Source organism: Leopardus geoffroyi, chromosome D2 (genome assembly GCF_018350155.1).
Source record: "Leopardus geoffroyi isolate Oge1 chromosome D2, O.geoffroyi_Oge1_pat1.0, whole genome shotgun sequence".
In the NCBI taxonomy this organism is placed as follows: domain Eukaryota; kingdom Metazoa; phylum Chordata; class Mammalia; order Carnivora; family Felidae; genus Leopardus; species Leopardus geoffroyi.
Window position 1 is genome coordinate 58168107 of NC_059334.1, and position 14680 is coordinate 58182786.

Genomic DNA, 14680 nt, shown 5'->3' on the forward strand with positions numbered 1-14680 from the left:
GAAGGCCATATGAGAACACATAAGTTGGCCATCTGCAAACAAAGAAGAGAAGCCTCAAAAGAAACCAGGTCTGCTGATACCTAGATTCTGGACTTTGGGCTTCCAGAACAGTAAGAAAATAAATTCTTGTTTAGGAGATAAAAAGACTCCTATATTAGAAAAAAAGAAATATCTCAAATTAGTAATCTAAGCTTCTATCTTAAGAAAGCAGGAAGAGACAACTAAACCCAAAACAAGGAGAAGGACTGAAATAATAAAAATTAGAGTGGAAATCAATGACATAAAAAAATAGAGAAAATCAATAAAAGCAAAGGTTGGTTTTTTGAAAAGATCAACAAAACTGACATACCTTTAGTTGGACTGATCAAGAAAAAAGAGAGAAGTCACAGAGTATCAAAATTAGGAATGAAAGAAGGGACACCACTAAGGACTTCACAGTAATTAAAAGGATAAGGGACTACTATGAACAACTTTATGCCATTAAATGACTTAGATAAAATAAAAAACTTCTGATAAAGATGCAAATTACTAAAACCAATTCAAAAAGAAATAGAAAATATGAATAGGCCTATAACAACAAAAGACACTGGATTAGTCATTATAAATATTTCCACAAAGAAAGCTCAGATGGATTAATTGGTAAATTCTATCAAATATTTGAAGAAAAAATAATACCAATCCTTCACAAACTCTTCCAGAATATGGAGGAAGAGGGAACACTTCTCAGCTCATTTTATGAGGCCATTATTCTCCTGATACCAAAATCAAACAAAGACATCACAAGAAAAGAAAATTACAGATGAATATCCCTCATAAATATAGACCAAAAAATCCCCAACAAAAGAGTTACAAAGTGAACCCAGCAATATATAAGAAGTATTATAATACCGTGGATAAATAGGATATACATCAGGAATGCAAGATTGATTTAATATCAAAAACCCAACTAAAGAAGGGGTGCCTGGGTGGCTCAGTCAGTTAAGTGTCTAACCAGCTCAGGTCATGATCTAGCAGTTTGTGGGTTCAAGCCCCATATCAGGCTCTGTGCTGACAGCTCAAAGCCTGGAGCCTGCTTTGGATTCTGTGTCTCCCTCTCTCCCTGCCTCTATCCCACTAGTGTGCACTCTCTCTCCCTCTCTCTCTCTCTCCCTCAAAAAAAAAAAAAAAAAATATATATATATATATATATATATATATATATATATGTATATATTAAAAAAAACTTAAAAAAAACCAACTAATGTAAAATATCATATTAATAAAGACCAAAAACACATTATCATCTCCATAGGTGCAAAAAAAAGAGGCATCTGACAAAATCCAACACTCATTCCTGATAAATATTATCAACAACTATGAGTAGAAAGGGAATTCTGCAATCTTATAAATAGTATGATGAAATACTGAAAGCTTAATGGCAAAACATCATGCTTAATGCTGAAATATTTAACGTTTTACCCCTAAGACTGTGAACAAGCAAGAATGTGTACTCTTGCCACTTACATTCAACATTTGTATTAGAGGTTCTAGCCGGTGCAGTCAGCTAAGGAAAGAAATAAAAAGCATCGCAATTGTATAGAAAGAAGTAAAACTGTCTGTATTCTGAGACAACATATGCTGCACGTAGAAAATCCTAAATGACTCACACATGTGGGGGAAAAAATACAAGACCTAAGAAATAAATTCAGCAAAGCTGGAGGATAAAAGATCAATATATAAAATCAATCATATTTCTAAATACTAGCCATGTACAATACATAAATGAAATTAAGAAAATAATTCCATTCACAATTGCATGGGAAAAAAATAAAATACCTAAGATTAAATTTAACAAAAAGAGTGCAAAATTTGAACACTAAGAACTACAAAACATTACTGAAATTAAAAATTGAATAAATGGGGAGATAATTTATGTTCATGGACAGGAATACTCAGTATTGTTAAGATGGCAATTCTCCCCCAAATGATCTATAGATTCAATGTTATCTCTATTAAAATTCCAGAAGGCTTTATTGAGAAAATTAGAAAAATGATCCTAAAATTCGTGTGGAGATGCAAACACCAAGGATGGCCAAAACAATTTTTAAAAAAGAACAAAGTTGGATGATTTATACTTCCCAATTTCAAAACTCATTACAACGCTATTGTAATCAAGACAATGTAGTCCTAGTATACGGACAGACATACTTATCAGTGGAACAGAATTAGGAGTCCAGAAATAAATCCACTTTTGGTTGATTTTTGGCAACAGTGTTATGAGAATTCAATAGGGAAAGGATAATCTTTTAAATAATGCTGGACAACTTGATAATTCACATGCAAAAAGATGAATTTAGACTCTAACTTCATGCTATACTCAAAAATTAATTTGTTATATTAACTTGTAGCTCAAATGTAAGAGCAAAAACTATAAAACTTTTAGAAGAAAACAAACAAAAAAACAGTTTGTGATTTTGGGTTAAGCAAAGAAATGATACCAAAAGTATGACCCATAAAATGAAAAATTGATAAATTGAACTTTATCAAAATTCAAAACTTCTACACTTCAAAGGATGCCATAAAGAAAATGCAATGATAAACTATAGACTGGGGAAAATATTTGCAAATCATATATTTGACAAAGAACTCATATCCAGAATATATTTAAAACTTTTACAACTCAATAATAAGGTAACTCAGTTAAAAGGGCAAAAGATTTGCGTAGACATTTCACCAAAGAAGATGTAAGAATAGCTGATAAGCACATGAAAAGCCATTCAATATAATTTGTCATTAGGGAAGTGCTAATTACGGCCATATTAAGATACTACTTCAAACTCACTAGAAAGGTTATAATCAGAGACAGACATTAACAAGTGTTCCCAAAGATGTAGAAAACCTAGAACCCTTATACATTGTTAGAGAAGAAAAATAATTTGGCAGTTGTTAAAAAACAAAAATAAACAAATTTACCATATGATTAGTAACTCTATTCCCCTCCCAGGTATCTTCCTAAGATAAATAAAAACATATATCCACACAATGGCTTGTATGTGAATGTTTATGGCAGCATTATTTATCAAAGCCCCAAAGCAGAAACAATCCAGATGTCCATCATCTGGTAAATGGAAAAGCAAAATGTGATATATAGTCACACACTGGAATACTATTCAGCAATAAAAAGGAATGAACTACTTTTACATGCTACAGCATGGATAAATTTGAAAAACATGCTATGTGCAAGAAGTCAGATGCAAAAGACTATTATATGATCCAGTTATATGAAATGTCCATAAATGACAAATCTATAGATGAGAAACAGATTAGAGTTTTCTGAGACTGGGCATGGTTACAGGAATTGATGGCAAATGGGCATGAGGGATCTTTTTGGAGTGATGGAAATGTTCTAAAATTGGTTTCAGAGATGGTTGTAGGAGTATATACATTTGTTAATTGAATTGCAAATTGAAGAGGAAGGAAGGGGGAGAAGGAGAGTGAGAGTGGGGGAAGGAGAAAGGGTAGGAGGAGACAGGAGGGACTGAACAGAGGGGTGCATTAATTAATTGTTATAAAACAATAGGGTCAAGTTGAGCATTTTAGTTTGAATTGCTACAGGACAAAAATATTGTGTGAGAGAAGATAATGATGAACTGTTTTCAAATCCTTTTTATTATCTATCTCCTCTACTAGAATGTAGGCAGGGATATTTATCTGGTATTTACTATTATATCTCTCAAAACTAGTATAGTGTAGTATAATATGCCTTTGGCACATACTAGGCAGTCAATAAATATTTGTTGAAGGAAGTGAAGAAAGCCAAGAAGTTTTAATACCACTAAAGAAAAATAACCAGAGGGTAGTAGAAAGTACCTCCCTTTCTGTTAGAAGTCCCAAGTTCCTGACATAGATTTAGTACTTCCTGCTGTCTTTAGCAATTCTCTTTACCTTTTTCAACATATTTCCTCACCTGCATGATATGTCCTTTATTAGGCACTTCATTTAGGACTTTAAGGTCCAAATAGAAGAGTATTTGGATATGCTATGTAAACTAAATACTATCAACTATAAGATGACAATGTTGTTGATAATTACAAATGTAAACTCCTTAAGGAAGTAACTCTAAGGCTTTTGTCACTAACCAGTGGCAGAAAATATGCATCATATGCCTTTTAAAATAAAAAAGACTAACAGTATTTTTCCCTTGTTTTTGGTAACACCAATGTTGAGATATAATTTATACCTATACAATCATCCATTAATGTATATAACTCAATGGTTTTAAGTATGTTTACACAGCTGTGTAATCATCACAATAAATTTTAGAACATTTTTATCATCTCACTCCCCTAGCCCTTGGCAACCACTAATCTACTTTCTGTTTCTTTACATTTACCTATTTTGGGCATTTTATATAAATATGTGACTGGGTTTTTTCATTTAGCATAATCTTTTCAAGGTTCATCTATGTTGTAGTGGGTGTCAGTACTTCATTCCTTTTTAATGGCTAGATAATATTCCATCATATGGCTATACCAGATTTTATTTACCCATTCATCAGTTGATAGACATTTGGGTTGTTTCCACTTTTTGGCTATTATGAATAATGCTACTATAAATACTTGTGTATAAGTTTTTCTGTGGGCTTATGTTTTCATTTCTCTTAAATATATACTCAGGAGTAGAACTGCTAGGTCATATAGCAACACCACGTTTAACTTTTTGAGGAATTGCCAGACTGTTTTCCAAAGTGGCTATACCATTTTACATCCCCACTAGCAGTATATGAGGGTTCCAATTTCTCCACATTCTTGCCAATAGTTGTTACTATAATCTTTTTAAAAAATTATTATTATTGGCATCCTAGTGGGTGTGAAGTACTCTATCATTGTGGTTTTGATTTGGTTTTCCCTGATGGCTAATGTGGTTGAGTATCTTTTCATGTGTTTTTCAGACTTTTATATTTTTTCTTTGGAGAGATGTCTATTCAGATCCTTTGGCCAGTAGTATTCTTTTACCAGATTCTTGTGTTGTCCTTAATATGAAGTGAAACATACCAAGTGTTTTCTGGGCCAGTATGCTAGAGATGGTCTAACTGAGGCTATGTCCTGGGCCAACTTATTTTTTATCTTGTCAATTCAGAGGAAATGACATCTTTACTTACCATTACCCAGTTCCCAAGATATGTTGTACTTTTTGCTGGCACTGTACTTCAACAGACTCAGGGCACTAGAACTGTTCCAGGAGTTATTTGGATTACGACGCAGTGCATTTAGAGCAAATATCAGGTGGAGTCCAGAACAATCAGCAAAGTTATAAAGTTTGTCTAGAGACCTGGCTGGGAAGAAGCAGAATAAGGCTTGTAACTTTAAAATCAACATTCCAACAAAAGGAAATTATTAGCTACTACAAAAAGGCTTTCTATGAGCTTCCTGCTAAGTAATTCCTGCTAGGAATTATGCAGAGAGGCTTCAGAAGGATTATATTACCTTTTGGTTCAGAGTACATTTTGAAGTGATTTAGAAAGCAGCACACACAATTCTAGACACAGGTTGCAAATTAGCAACCAAGTCTAGTCCACAGTATGTTATTGTTAACAACAACAACAAAAAATAGAATTGCTAACATTTAAAAATGGGATGGTATTACAAAGTAGCTAGATTTCTAGCTTCTCTTGAAAAATCAGAGGATCTGACACTGCTGGGTCTGTATTCCTTTATGAAATGATAGGAATAGTGTTGGGAGGCAAGGCCAGGAAAGATGACTGGCTGGTAAGTCTGGGAAAATTGCTCAGCCTAGCAGCACTTCAAAAAAATCCACTCAATTCCACATTTCTAATATTTCTGAGAATGGAAACACCATTAGGGTAAATATATTCATTGTTGGTTTGATCCCTGATACCATCAGTTCTACTCACATGTCCCATACCCACCCCATTCCTTCATATCTATTGCCACTATTTCGGTTCTCGCTTTCAGTTTCACTTGTATGAATTATCACAACAATATCTGTATTTGCCTATCTACTTCCAGATTCATCCTTCTTCCAATTTCTTTCATCAGTTTCACTCACCCTTCAAACCTTAGTGGATTTTTTTAGGGGCTCCTGGGTGGCTCATTCAGTTAAACACCCAACTCTTGATTTTGTCTGGGTCATGATCTCATGGTTCATGGGATCAAGCCCTGCACTGAGCTCTGTGCTGACAGTGTGGAGTCTGCTTGGGATCCTCTCTCTCTCTGCCCTTCCCATGCTCTCTATCTCAAAATAAATAAACTTAAAAAAAAAAACAAAAACCTTAGTTGATTTTTAAGACTTTCTTCTTCTTTACTTCAAGGACTCTATGACTCAACCATAATTTTCTCCCCGCTTCAAGCCTCTCTACTGTTATCAATGAATTCTTTGTTGGTGTCAGCCAGTTCTGTTTATCACAGAATCCCCTGCTGCATTAGGCTTTGCTCTAATTATTCTCATTTAGCATACCTTTTTTCCTCTTCTTAACATACCCAGATCTTACTTGTCCTTTTAGACAGTGTTTTGCAAGGTATGGATGATATGACTTTAAGTGATAAACAGATTGAAAAAAAATTAGGTTAATAATTATGTACAAGGATTCGCCTTACTCTATCTAGTATTCACTATCCCAGTCCCTAGAGCAGAGTTTCTCAAATGGGGTTCTGTGGAACACTAGAGGGTTCTACAAAAGATGATGCAGAGTGACCAAAGTGCCCCATTAGCAATTGTTATAAGACCTTAAGTCTTGTAAAACAGAACCATGATCATTTGGTTGAGTCCATTATCAGTTTTTGAAGTGGGGAAGGGGGAGCGGGTTGTCATTTTTATTTTCTTACATATATGGGAAAGTAGTTTTTAAGAAGTACCAAGAACAAGGACAGAAACTGTCTCATTTTAGTTAAAAATAAAATCCATGGGAATTTACCTCACATTTAACCCAGAGTCTAGTAGGTTGCAACAACAAAAAGCATAGGTTCACATTAAAGAAATAATTATTTCTTTAATAGACTTAATTTAATAAACAATTATTTCTTAATAATAAACTAAATTATTTCTTTTTAGCTCCAAAACAGCAATTAAAATTAAAATGCATTTATAAGCCTATTAAAGTGATCATGAGGGGCGCCTGGGTGGCTTAGTCAGTTAAGCGTCCAACTTCAGCTCAGGTCATGGTCTCCCACTTCGTGAGTTCAAGCCCCATATCAGGCTCTATGCTGACAGCTTAGAGCCTGACGCCTGCTTCAGATTCTGTGTCTCCCTCTCTGTTCTTCCCCCGCTTATGCTCTGTCTCTCTCAAAAATAAACATTTAAAAAAAATTTTAAGTGATCATGAAACCAACAGATGTGTTTACTAATTTTACAATTATCTTATGTGACCATAATTATGCCACTCATTAAGAAAATGGCTTCTTTCAAAGTCTTATATAAAATTGTGTCTTAGGCTATAATGTTATTCATATTGCTTTGACATATAGTTTTATTAACTTTACTATTCAACATTGCTAATTTATTTTCATATTAAGAACATTAGTTAAATTCATAAACTTTATTTAAGTAAGCCTAACAAGTCTACCTTTAGTAAAATTTTATCCCATTTTGGCTTAATCCAGTTATTTAACAAAAACGTATTACGTTTGCCTTATAAATTTGCAAATTCATGACAAGGAAAGAAAAGGATAGGATAATTTCAGGAAAGAAAGTTAACTATTTGTTTTTCCTTTTTCTCTTCAAGAAAGGTTTTCTAAAAAGTAATTTTTAGTACAAATCTATCCTTATACTTACCATGTACCACATACCATATTGAATAGCATACTCAATAATAGGATAGAAATTTGTGGTAAGACTTCCAGCCCTACTTGTCTAAGGTAAAAAAAAAAAAATCAAGTAGAAATTTTAAAAAAGAAAAACTGAAGTATCTTCTATCTATACCACTGACCTACATTGGAGTTGGTATCCTTTTTGGGGAAGGGAAACCTACAAAAGAATAGGCTAAGAAGTTGGCTAAACAGATTCTCAGGAAAATATCGCTGTCTATTTAAATGAGCATTGGCAATTATTATTGGATAATAATTTCTACAACTAAATCATCTCACTGACATACAATGAGATTTAGATATTTTTATCCAAAGGAACCCTAAAACTTGAGAATTTATTCAAGTGTTCCTCTGGTGTAAAAAGTTTGAGAAAGCACTTCTAGAATTAAAGAATGCATAGAAAAACAAGTCATCTGAACACCAAAATATTCACTGTTGAACTGATAATTGACTTAAACATTCTTCCCACTTGGCAAAATCCCATCTAATCAAATCAGTGTTTTTAATTTCTCCAATATAATGCAAAGCCATTATAAATCTAGTGGAGAACCAAGTTACAAGTCTGAGAGAAGAGGCAGGATTTCATGAAATCAATGAAAATAATGTCTGATTACTGGTCAAATCACATGCAAATCCATCAACAAATAAGGATTCAGAAGAATTAGGTCAGTGAACTGAACAAGAGAAAATTCACAAGGATAACACAATAGACTGCTCAAAAATAATTTGAATATTAAAAGATGGAGAGGTCTATTTTGGAGTCTTTTTAATATTTATTCTCATGTCAGAAAAAAATTATTTTCTCAGAAAAATACTCAATATTTAATTAAATAATGTTCTGTTCATCAAAACTGTTCATAGTTACAATAACAGCTTACAATTTGTTACATTTATTTTCATAATTTTTAGTGTCATTTATAAATCAAACTTTTGCATCAAAATTGAATATGAATGACTAATATTCTTTTTAGGTAACCTGATTTCCTTAAAGCGGCCTTTTTCTAGAATTAATTACCTTTACATAATGAGGATTTCCTATGTTGTTTTCATGTATATTAGAAAAACAAATATATATCAAACACAAAAGCACATCCAACCTATGATTTCATTGATCTGATGGTTTAAGACAAGGCAAAGGTATTTACCCAAAAGAAGATGTGAATATAGAAAAAGTGTGGAGAAATAAAAATATAGATGGTTTGTTAATATGGCAAAAATTGAGAATTAGAGTGCCAGAAGTTTGGGAAATATTTCCTTAAGGATAAGTTTGAGTCCCACCTCCTCATGAAGCCATTCCTGAACACATCAATTTCCCTATACTGACCTTGACCTTCTCTAAACAGGTGCTACACAATTTGTTAGCATCTGAGTGCCTTGTGACATCTATGGCATTATCTTACCTTAGGATTTACCACTTGATTTAGTCACTTTTCCAGAGTGAATGGCTTATTTTCCCAGATAACCTGTTAAATTCCTTAAGTATAGTTCTGTATCTCATTGTATCCTTCATAGCATCTATCTGAGAGCAATTTTCTGCCTTAAAATCATGCCGAAGTATTCTTACAAGCCAAATCTGTCTGTTGCATATAAGTGTATATATGTGGTCTAGTAAGAAATTGAAAGGACCAGGGGCACCTGTTTGGCTCAGTCAGTTAAGCATCTGACTCTTGATATTGGCTCAGGCCATGATCTTATGGTTTGTGAGTTCGAGGCCCACATCTAGCTCTGTACCAACACTGTGGAGCCTGCTTGGGATTCCCTCTCTCTCTCTCTCTCTCTCTCTCTGCACCACTCCCCCAGTCGTGTTCATTCTCTCTCAAAAATTAATTAATTAATTAATTTTTAAAAAGTAAAAAGAAATTGAAAGGACCCAAAGAAAGATCTAATAATTATTATTGCTAGCTCAGGATATGTACTCTAGAGTTTATTAGAAGATTACATATATTTTAAAAAAGAATATTACATATATTTGAATACAGAGCATTTAGTAGATGCTCAGCCAATGTAATCTTCCTTGGTCAAATCTGGTGTCAGGTTCCATCCAAGCAGATACTTAAGTATGACTTTCTACTCTCTCCACCAGAGGGTGCCAATGCCTCTATGCCTTCTAGCCAGGCTCCCTGGTATCTCATATAAATAGAAGTCTAAGCAGCCTTGTCTGGCAGGCAACTGAAAATAAGGAGCTGGGGCTTGGGTTGAAAAGGAGAATAGGCTTGGGAGTCATCTATATGGTGCTGATAGTTGATGCTGTGAAAGTTCTTGAGGCTTCTAAAGAACAAAAAGGCTGCGGATGAAACCTTAAGAAATGTCTGCATATAAAGATCAGGAAAAAGGGCAGAGAAGTAGAACACAGAAATGTCACCTTAAGGAACCCCAAAGAAGATATTTTCAAGGAGATGTTAGTTAGTGACAGTACATAATGACGAGAAATTAAGAAGAAAACAAACTCAGACAAAAAGTCATTACAGTTAAACAGTGAGGTTAGAAACTAGATTTAGGTTGGGGTGTAAACTTAAAGAATGAGTGGTAAAGAACAAGGAACAATCCTGGTACATTCAACTTATTTGTTGAGGTTCTGTGGCAATAATAGAGAGGAAGAAAACCAAAAAAGTTACTAGAGAAGCACCAAAGTTAAATGTAGGGAAAAAAAACCAAGATTCAAGATCTCATTTTATCAAAAAGCCATTTCTTCAATAAGGCTAATCACGGCTTTATATTATAAGCAGATAAGATCAATGAATTAATACTAAGATATGAATGATGGTCCTTTTCTTTAGTTTCCTCAGGACTTGGTACTTTAAAAACCAAGTAGACAGAAGACAATCCAACAGACAAAAAAAATAAGATTTTCATTAATCTAAGCAGCTGGAGGCTGAAGTTTCTAGTAGGATTTACTCATCTGTTCAATAAATATTGACTGAGCACCTACTTTAGGCACCTAATTGAAGGTTATAGTAATGAACCAAACAGAAAACATGGGTCTGAGCTCCATGGAGTTTATGTTTAGTGTGGTTGCCATGGGGTTCAATGGGGTAGGTAAAGCAGGGTAGGGGATTGTAGAACCAATGGAGGTGGTGTGTGTGTGTGTGTGTGTGTGTGTGTGTGTGTGTGTGTGTGTATGTGTGTATAAAATATATATATAAAATATATAAATAATAAATATAAAATACACATATATGGTGGTATATTTTAAATAAGCCTCACTGATAAGGGAACATGTAAGCAAAGGCCATATGGAAGTAAGAGAGTAAGTCAAGTGAACATACAGGCAAAGGTCCAAGACAGGTATGAGACTGATGAATGTGAAGAACAGCAAAGAGCCCAGTGTGGTTTCCCCAGAAAGAATGGCAGTAGAAGGCCAGATAATGCAGGGTCTTAAAGGCCACTGTAAATAAAGACTTTGCCTTTTACCCTGAATGACAAAAAAACAATGATGGGTTATGTTTTTTTTTTTTTTTTTTTTTTTTTTTTTTTTGGTGTTTTGGTTTGGTTTGGTTTGGTATTTTTGAAGACAGAGAGAGAGAGCTGGGGAGGGGCAGAGGGAGAGAGAATCTTAAGCAGTCTCCACCCCAGCACAGAGCCTTACAAGGGGCTCTATCTCACCATCCTGAGATCACGACCTGAGCTGAACTCAAATGTCAGAGGCTTAACTGACTGAGACACCCAGGTGCCCCTGATGGTTTTAAATATGATCCAAATCACATTTTAAAAGCACCAAAATAGCTGTTGAGCTAAAAAGAGACTAGGGGGGAAGAGAGGGCAAAGGTGAAAGCGAAGAAAGTAGTTAGAAATCTATAATAATAATTCAGGCAAGGGATAACACTGGCTTGGATCAGGGTGGTAGCAGTAGAGTGGTTAAAGTGGCTGGGTTCCTGGGATATTTTAAAGGTAGAGCTGATAACATTTGCTGAAGGGTTAGATGTAAGGTATGAGGAAAAAAAGGAGTCAAGGAAAACTTCAAACTTTTTGACCTGAGAAACAGATAGATAAACTTGACATTGAAGAAGAAAGTGTGGGAGATTGGGGGAAGGATGGATGGGGTAGGAAAAAGTTAATCAATCAACTCCTATTATAGCAAAAGCCAACTATGCCATCGTTGTTCAACTCTGCCCGCACCCTCTTAAGGCACACTGGACCATTTTCCAAAGAGAAAGTATCATGTCTTCCCTTTTAGCATCCATTTAAATGTCTGATACATGATAAGCCTTAATAAATATCTAACTCATATAGGTGTTTTTTAGGCCCATTCAATGCCACTTATGATCTGCCTTGTACCATAAATACTCAATCTCAGTTATCATTATTCACTGTAGCAAGTTCCCTCTAGATTATGTCTATTGCTCCACGCTGTTTAAATGCACTCACATAATATACCAATTGCTTTAAGAGTTCAATTTGGAGTGAATAATATGGGGGAGGTATAGGAGACTATCCACCAGAAGCTGGAAGAACAGAGGAATTTCTAATGGAAGCCAGAAAGAAATATGAGTAAAAAGCAGAGTGAGGTGAACTCTTTACCAACTCTGTCTCTTGTAATTCAGAGAGAAACCATCAGTTAATGGGGAAATATTTGAGTAGTGAGTACAACCAATAAAAAGGGGAACATTTTAATTGTACCTATTAAGAGAGAACAGTTTGAAAACTGCCTGGGAGAAAAACAGAGCCATTTCACAAAGAATGAAGACATCTTTAAGCTATGAGCTAATTTTAATATGAATAGAAATATCTCCAGTTTAGTCAGGGCAATGAAACCTTAACTAGGTTATAAAGAAATCAGCCTATATATCTGTAATTTGACTGAAGCTGTTGAAGAAGAATGAGATTTGGGAAATATCTGTGAATAAAAATTACAACAGTCTCAAAAGACTGTGAAAGAGACTAATTATTGCATTAATCAACTTAACTAAATTTAAAAGTAAAACTAAATGCCACCGAATATAATGGGATCTCTGGATCCCATCAGAAGTCCATCTAAAGTATGACAGGAAAAGAATAAAAGAGACACTGACATTAGTAAAGAGGCCAGAATTGTTTTTAAGAAATATGCCCTTAAGTAAATGATTTTAAAAGATGCAAATAATATCTCTAGAGGACAATTTAGAAATATCTATCAAAATTTAAATGTGCATTCCTTTAGACCAAGCCATCCCACTGCTAGGCGTTATAAACATATATAATAATTTCCCAAAGGTATACAGAGATTATCACTGCATTTTCTTTTTAATAGCCAGTAACTGAAAACAATCCAAATGTCTATGAAATGGGGACTGTTCAATAACGTATAAAGAATCTATTGTACAGAAAGAGATTCCAAATAAGGAAAAGGAGCAGGCTAGACTAAACCATGTGTTGAATTGGACTATAGGTATCAGTATAACTTACAGTTTTTAGTATATGTATATATGGATAGATACAGATATATAAATGTGTATATGGGTGAGATACACACACACACACACACACACACACACACACACACACACACTTCTCCTGTCCTCTGAGCAAGCCTGGAAGCAATAACATTCCGGTATCAATGAGCACACTTAGCATCCAGATCTTGGTTTCTAAATACCATTCTCTCATAAAAGAAACCAGTGTTCCTTAAAGAAATGGCTAATACCAGAGCTAGATCAGAGAAGATATAAGATAAGCCTAGGGGGGTGCCTGGGTGGCTCAGTTGGCTACGGCTCTGGTCATAATCTCACAGTTCTTGAGTTCAAGCCCCACATCAGGCTCTCTGCTGTCAGTGTGGAGCCTCCTTCAGATCCTCTATTTCCTTCTCTTTCTCTTTCTCTCTCTGCCCCTCCCTCACTCATGCTCGCTCCCTTTCTCTCTCTCTCAAAAATAAACATTAAAAAAGATAAGCCTAGAGTATTTTGTGGTACCAGAAATTAAAGGAGTGCTCAAAAAGTGATGGAGGCATGTAAAAAGGTCATAAGAGCCAATATGAATGAGTCCCCAGTGGCCAAAGTTGAGAAAATTTAAACAACAAAATGAATAATGATAGCACTGGATTATAACCTTCAGAATAAAAACAAGACCCTAAAGTCATATTGTATAAATAAATGACTAAATAAATAAAAGGGAGAGAAGGAACAGCTCTTCCTTACAGAATACCACTTAATAAATGTAAAAGAATGGACATAGAAAATTGCCATTAGGCAACACCTCAGTAGTAACTATTGCAATCAAGGACTATTGATGGATGCTAAAATTAGTATGTTAGACTATGATGACAAAAAAGACTTGGATTGTCTCAAAGTATCTTCCCTAACATAAAAGATGAAAATAGTAACTTTACACAGGAGAAACATGACAGACACCATCTTATCCTTGTGATCAAAATTAACCTTAGCAGATATATTGACACAAAGTACACTGATAAGAAGTCCTGGGAAGGGTAGAGTATCACTTTAGTGATAATTTGATAAAAAAATGTAAAACCTGAGATTAATCATTAGAAAACATCAGACAAACTAAATTTAAGGGACACTCTATAAAATATATGGCGTGGACTCTTCAAAAGTGAAAAAAAAAAGACTAAGGAACAATCATCCCAAATTGAAAGACAGGATAGCTAAATGCAATGTAGTGTCCTAAATGGAATACTAGAACAGAAAAAAGTGTAATAGTGGGAAAATTGGCCAAATTTGAAAAACATCTATAGGTTAATTAATAGTACTATATCAATGTTAATTTCCTTATTTCTATAATTATACTATAGTTATGTCAAATGTTAACGTTAGGGGAAGCTGGATGAAGAGCATATTAAAATTCTATGAACATATGAATTGTGATTTCATAAAATTTGATGAACTTTTTCATAAGGCTAAAAATAATTCAATATATGTTAAAAAAGAACAAAGCAGATCTGTATA

General features: G+C 34.3%; 1 protein-coding gene across 2 annotated transcripts in view; it reads right to left on the reverse strand.

Moving 5' to 3' along the window:
• Nucleotides 1-14680, reverse strand: part of HPSE2 (heparanase 2 (inactive)) — a 671933-nt gene that overhangs the window by 252184 nt on the left and 405069 nt on the right. For both annotated transcript variants that reach the window (XM_045438525.1, XM_045438526.1), the window contains exon 4: nucleotides 5141-5314. In XM_045438525.1, the coding sequence (XP_045294481.1) occupies nucleotides 5141-5314 (174 nt within the window). The remainder of the gene's footprint in view (nucleotides 1-5140; nucleotides 5315-14680) is intronic.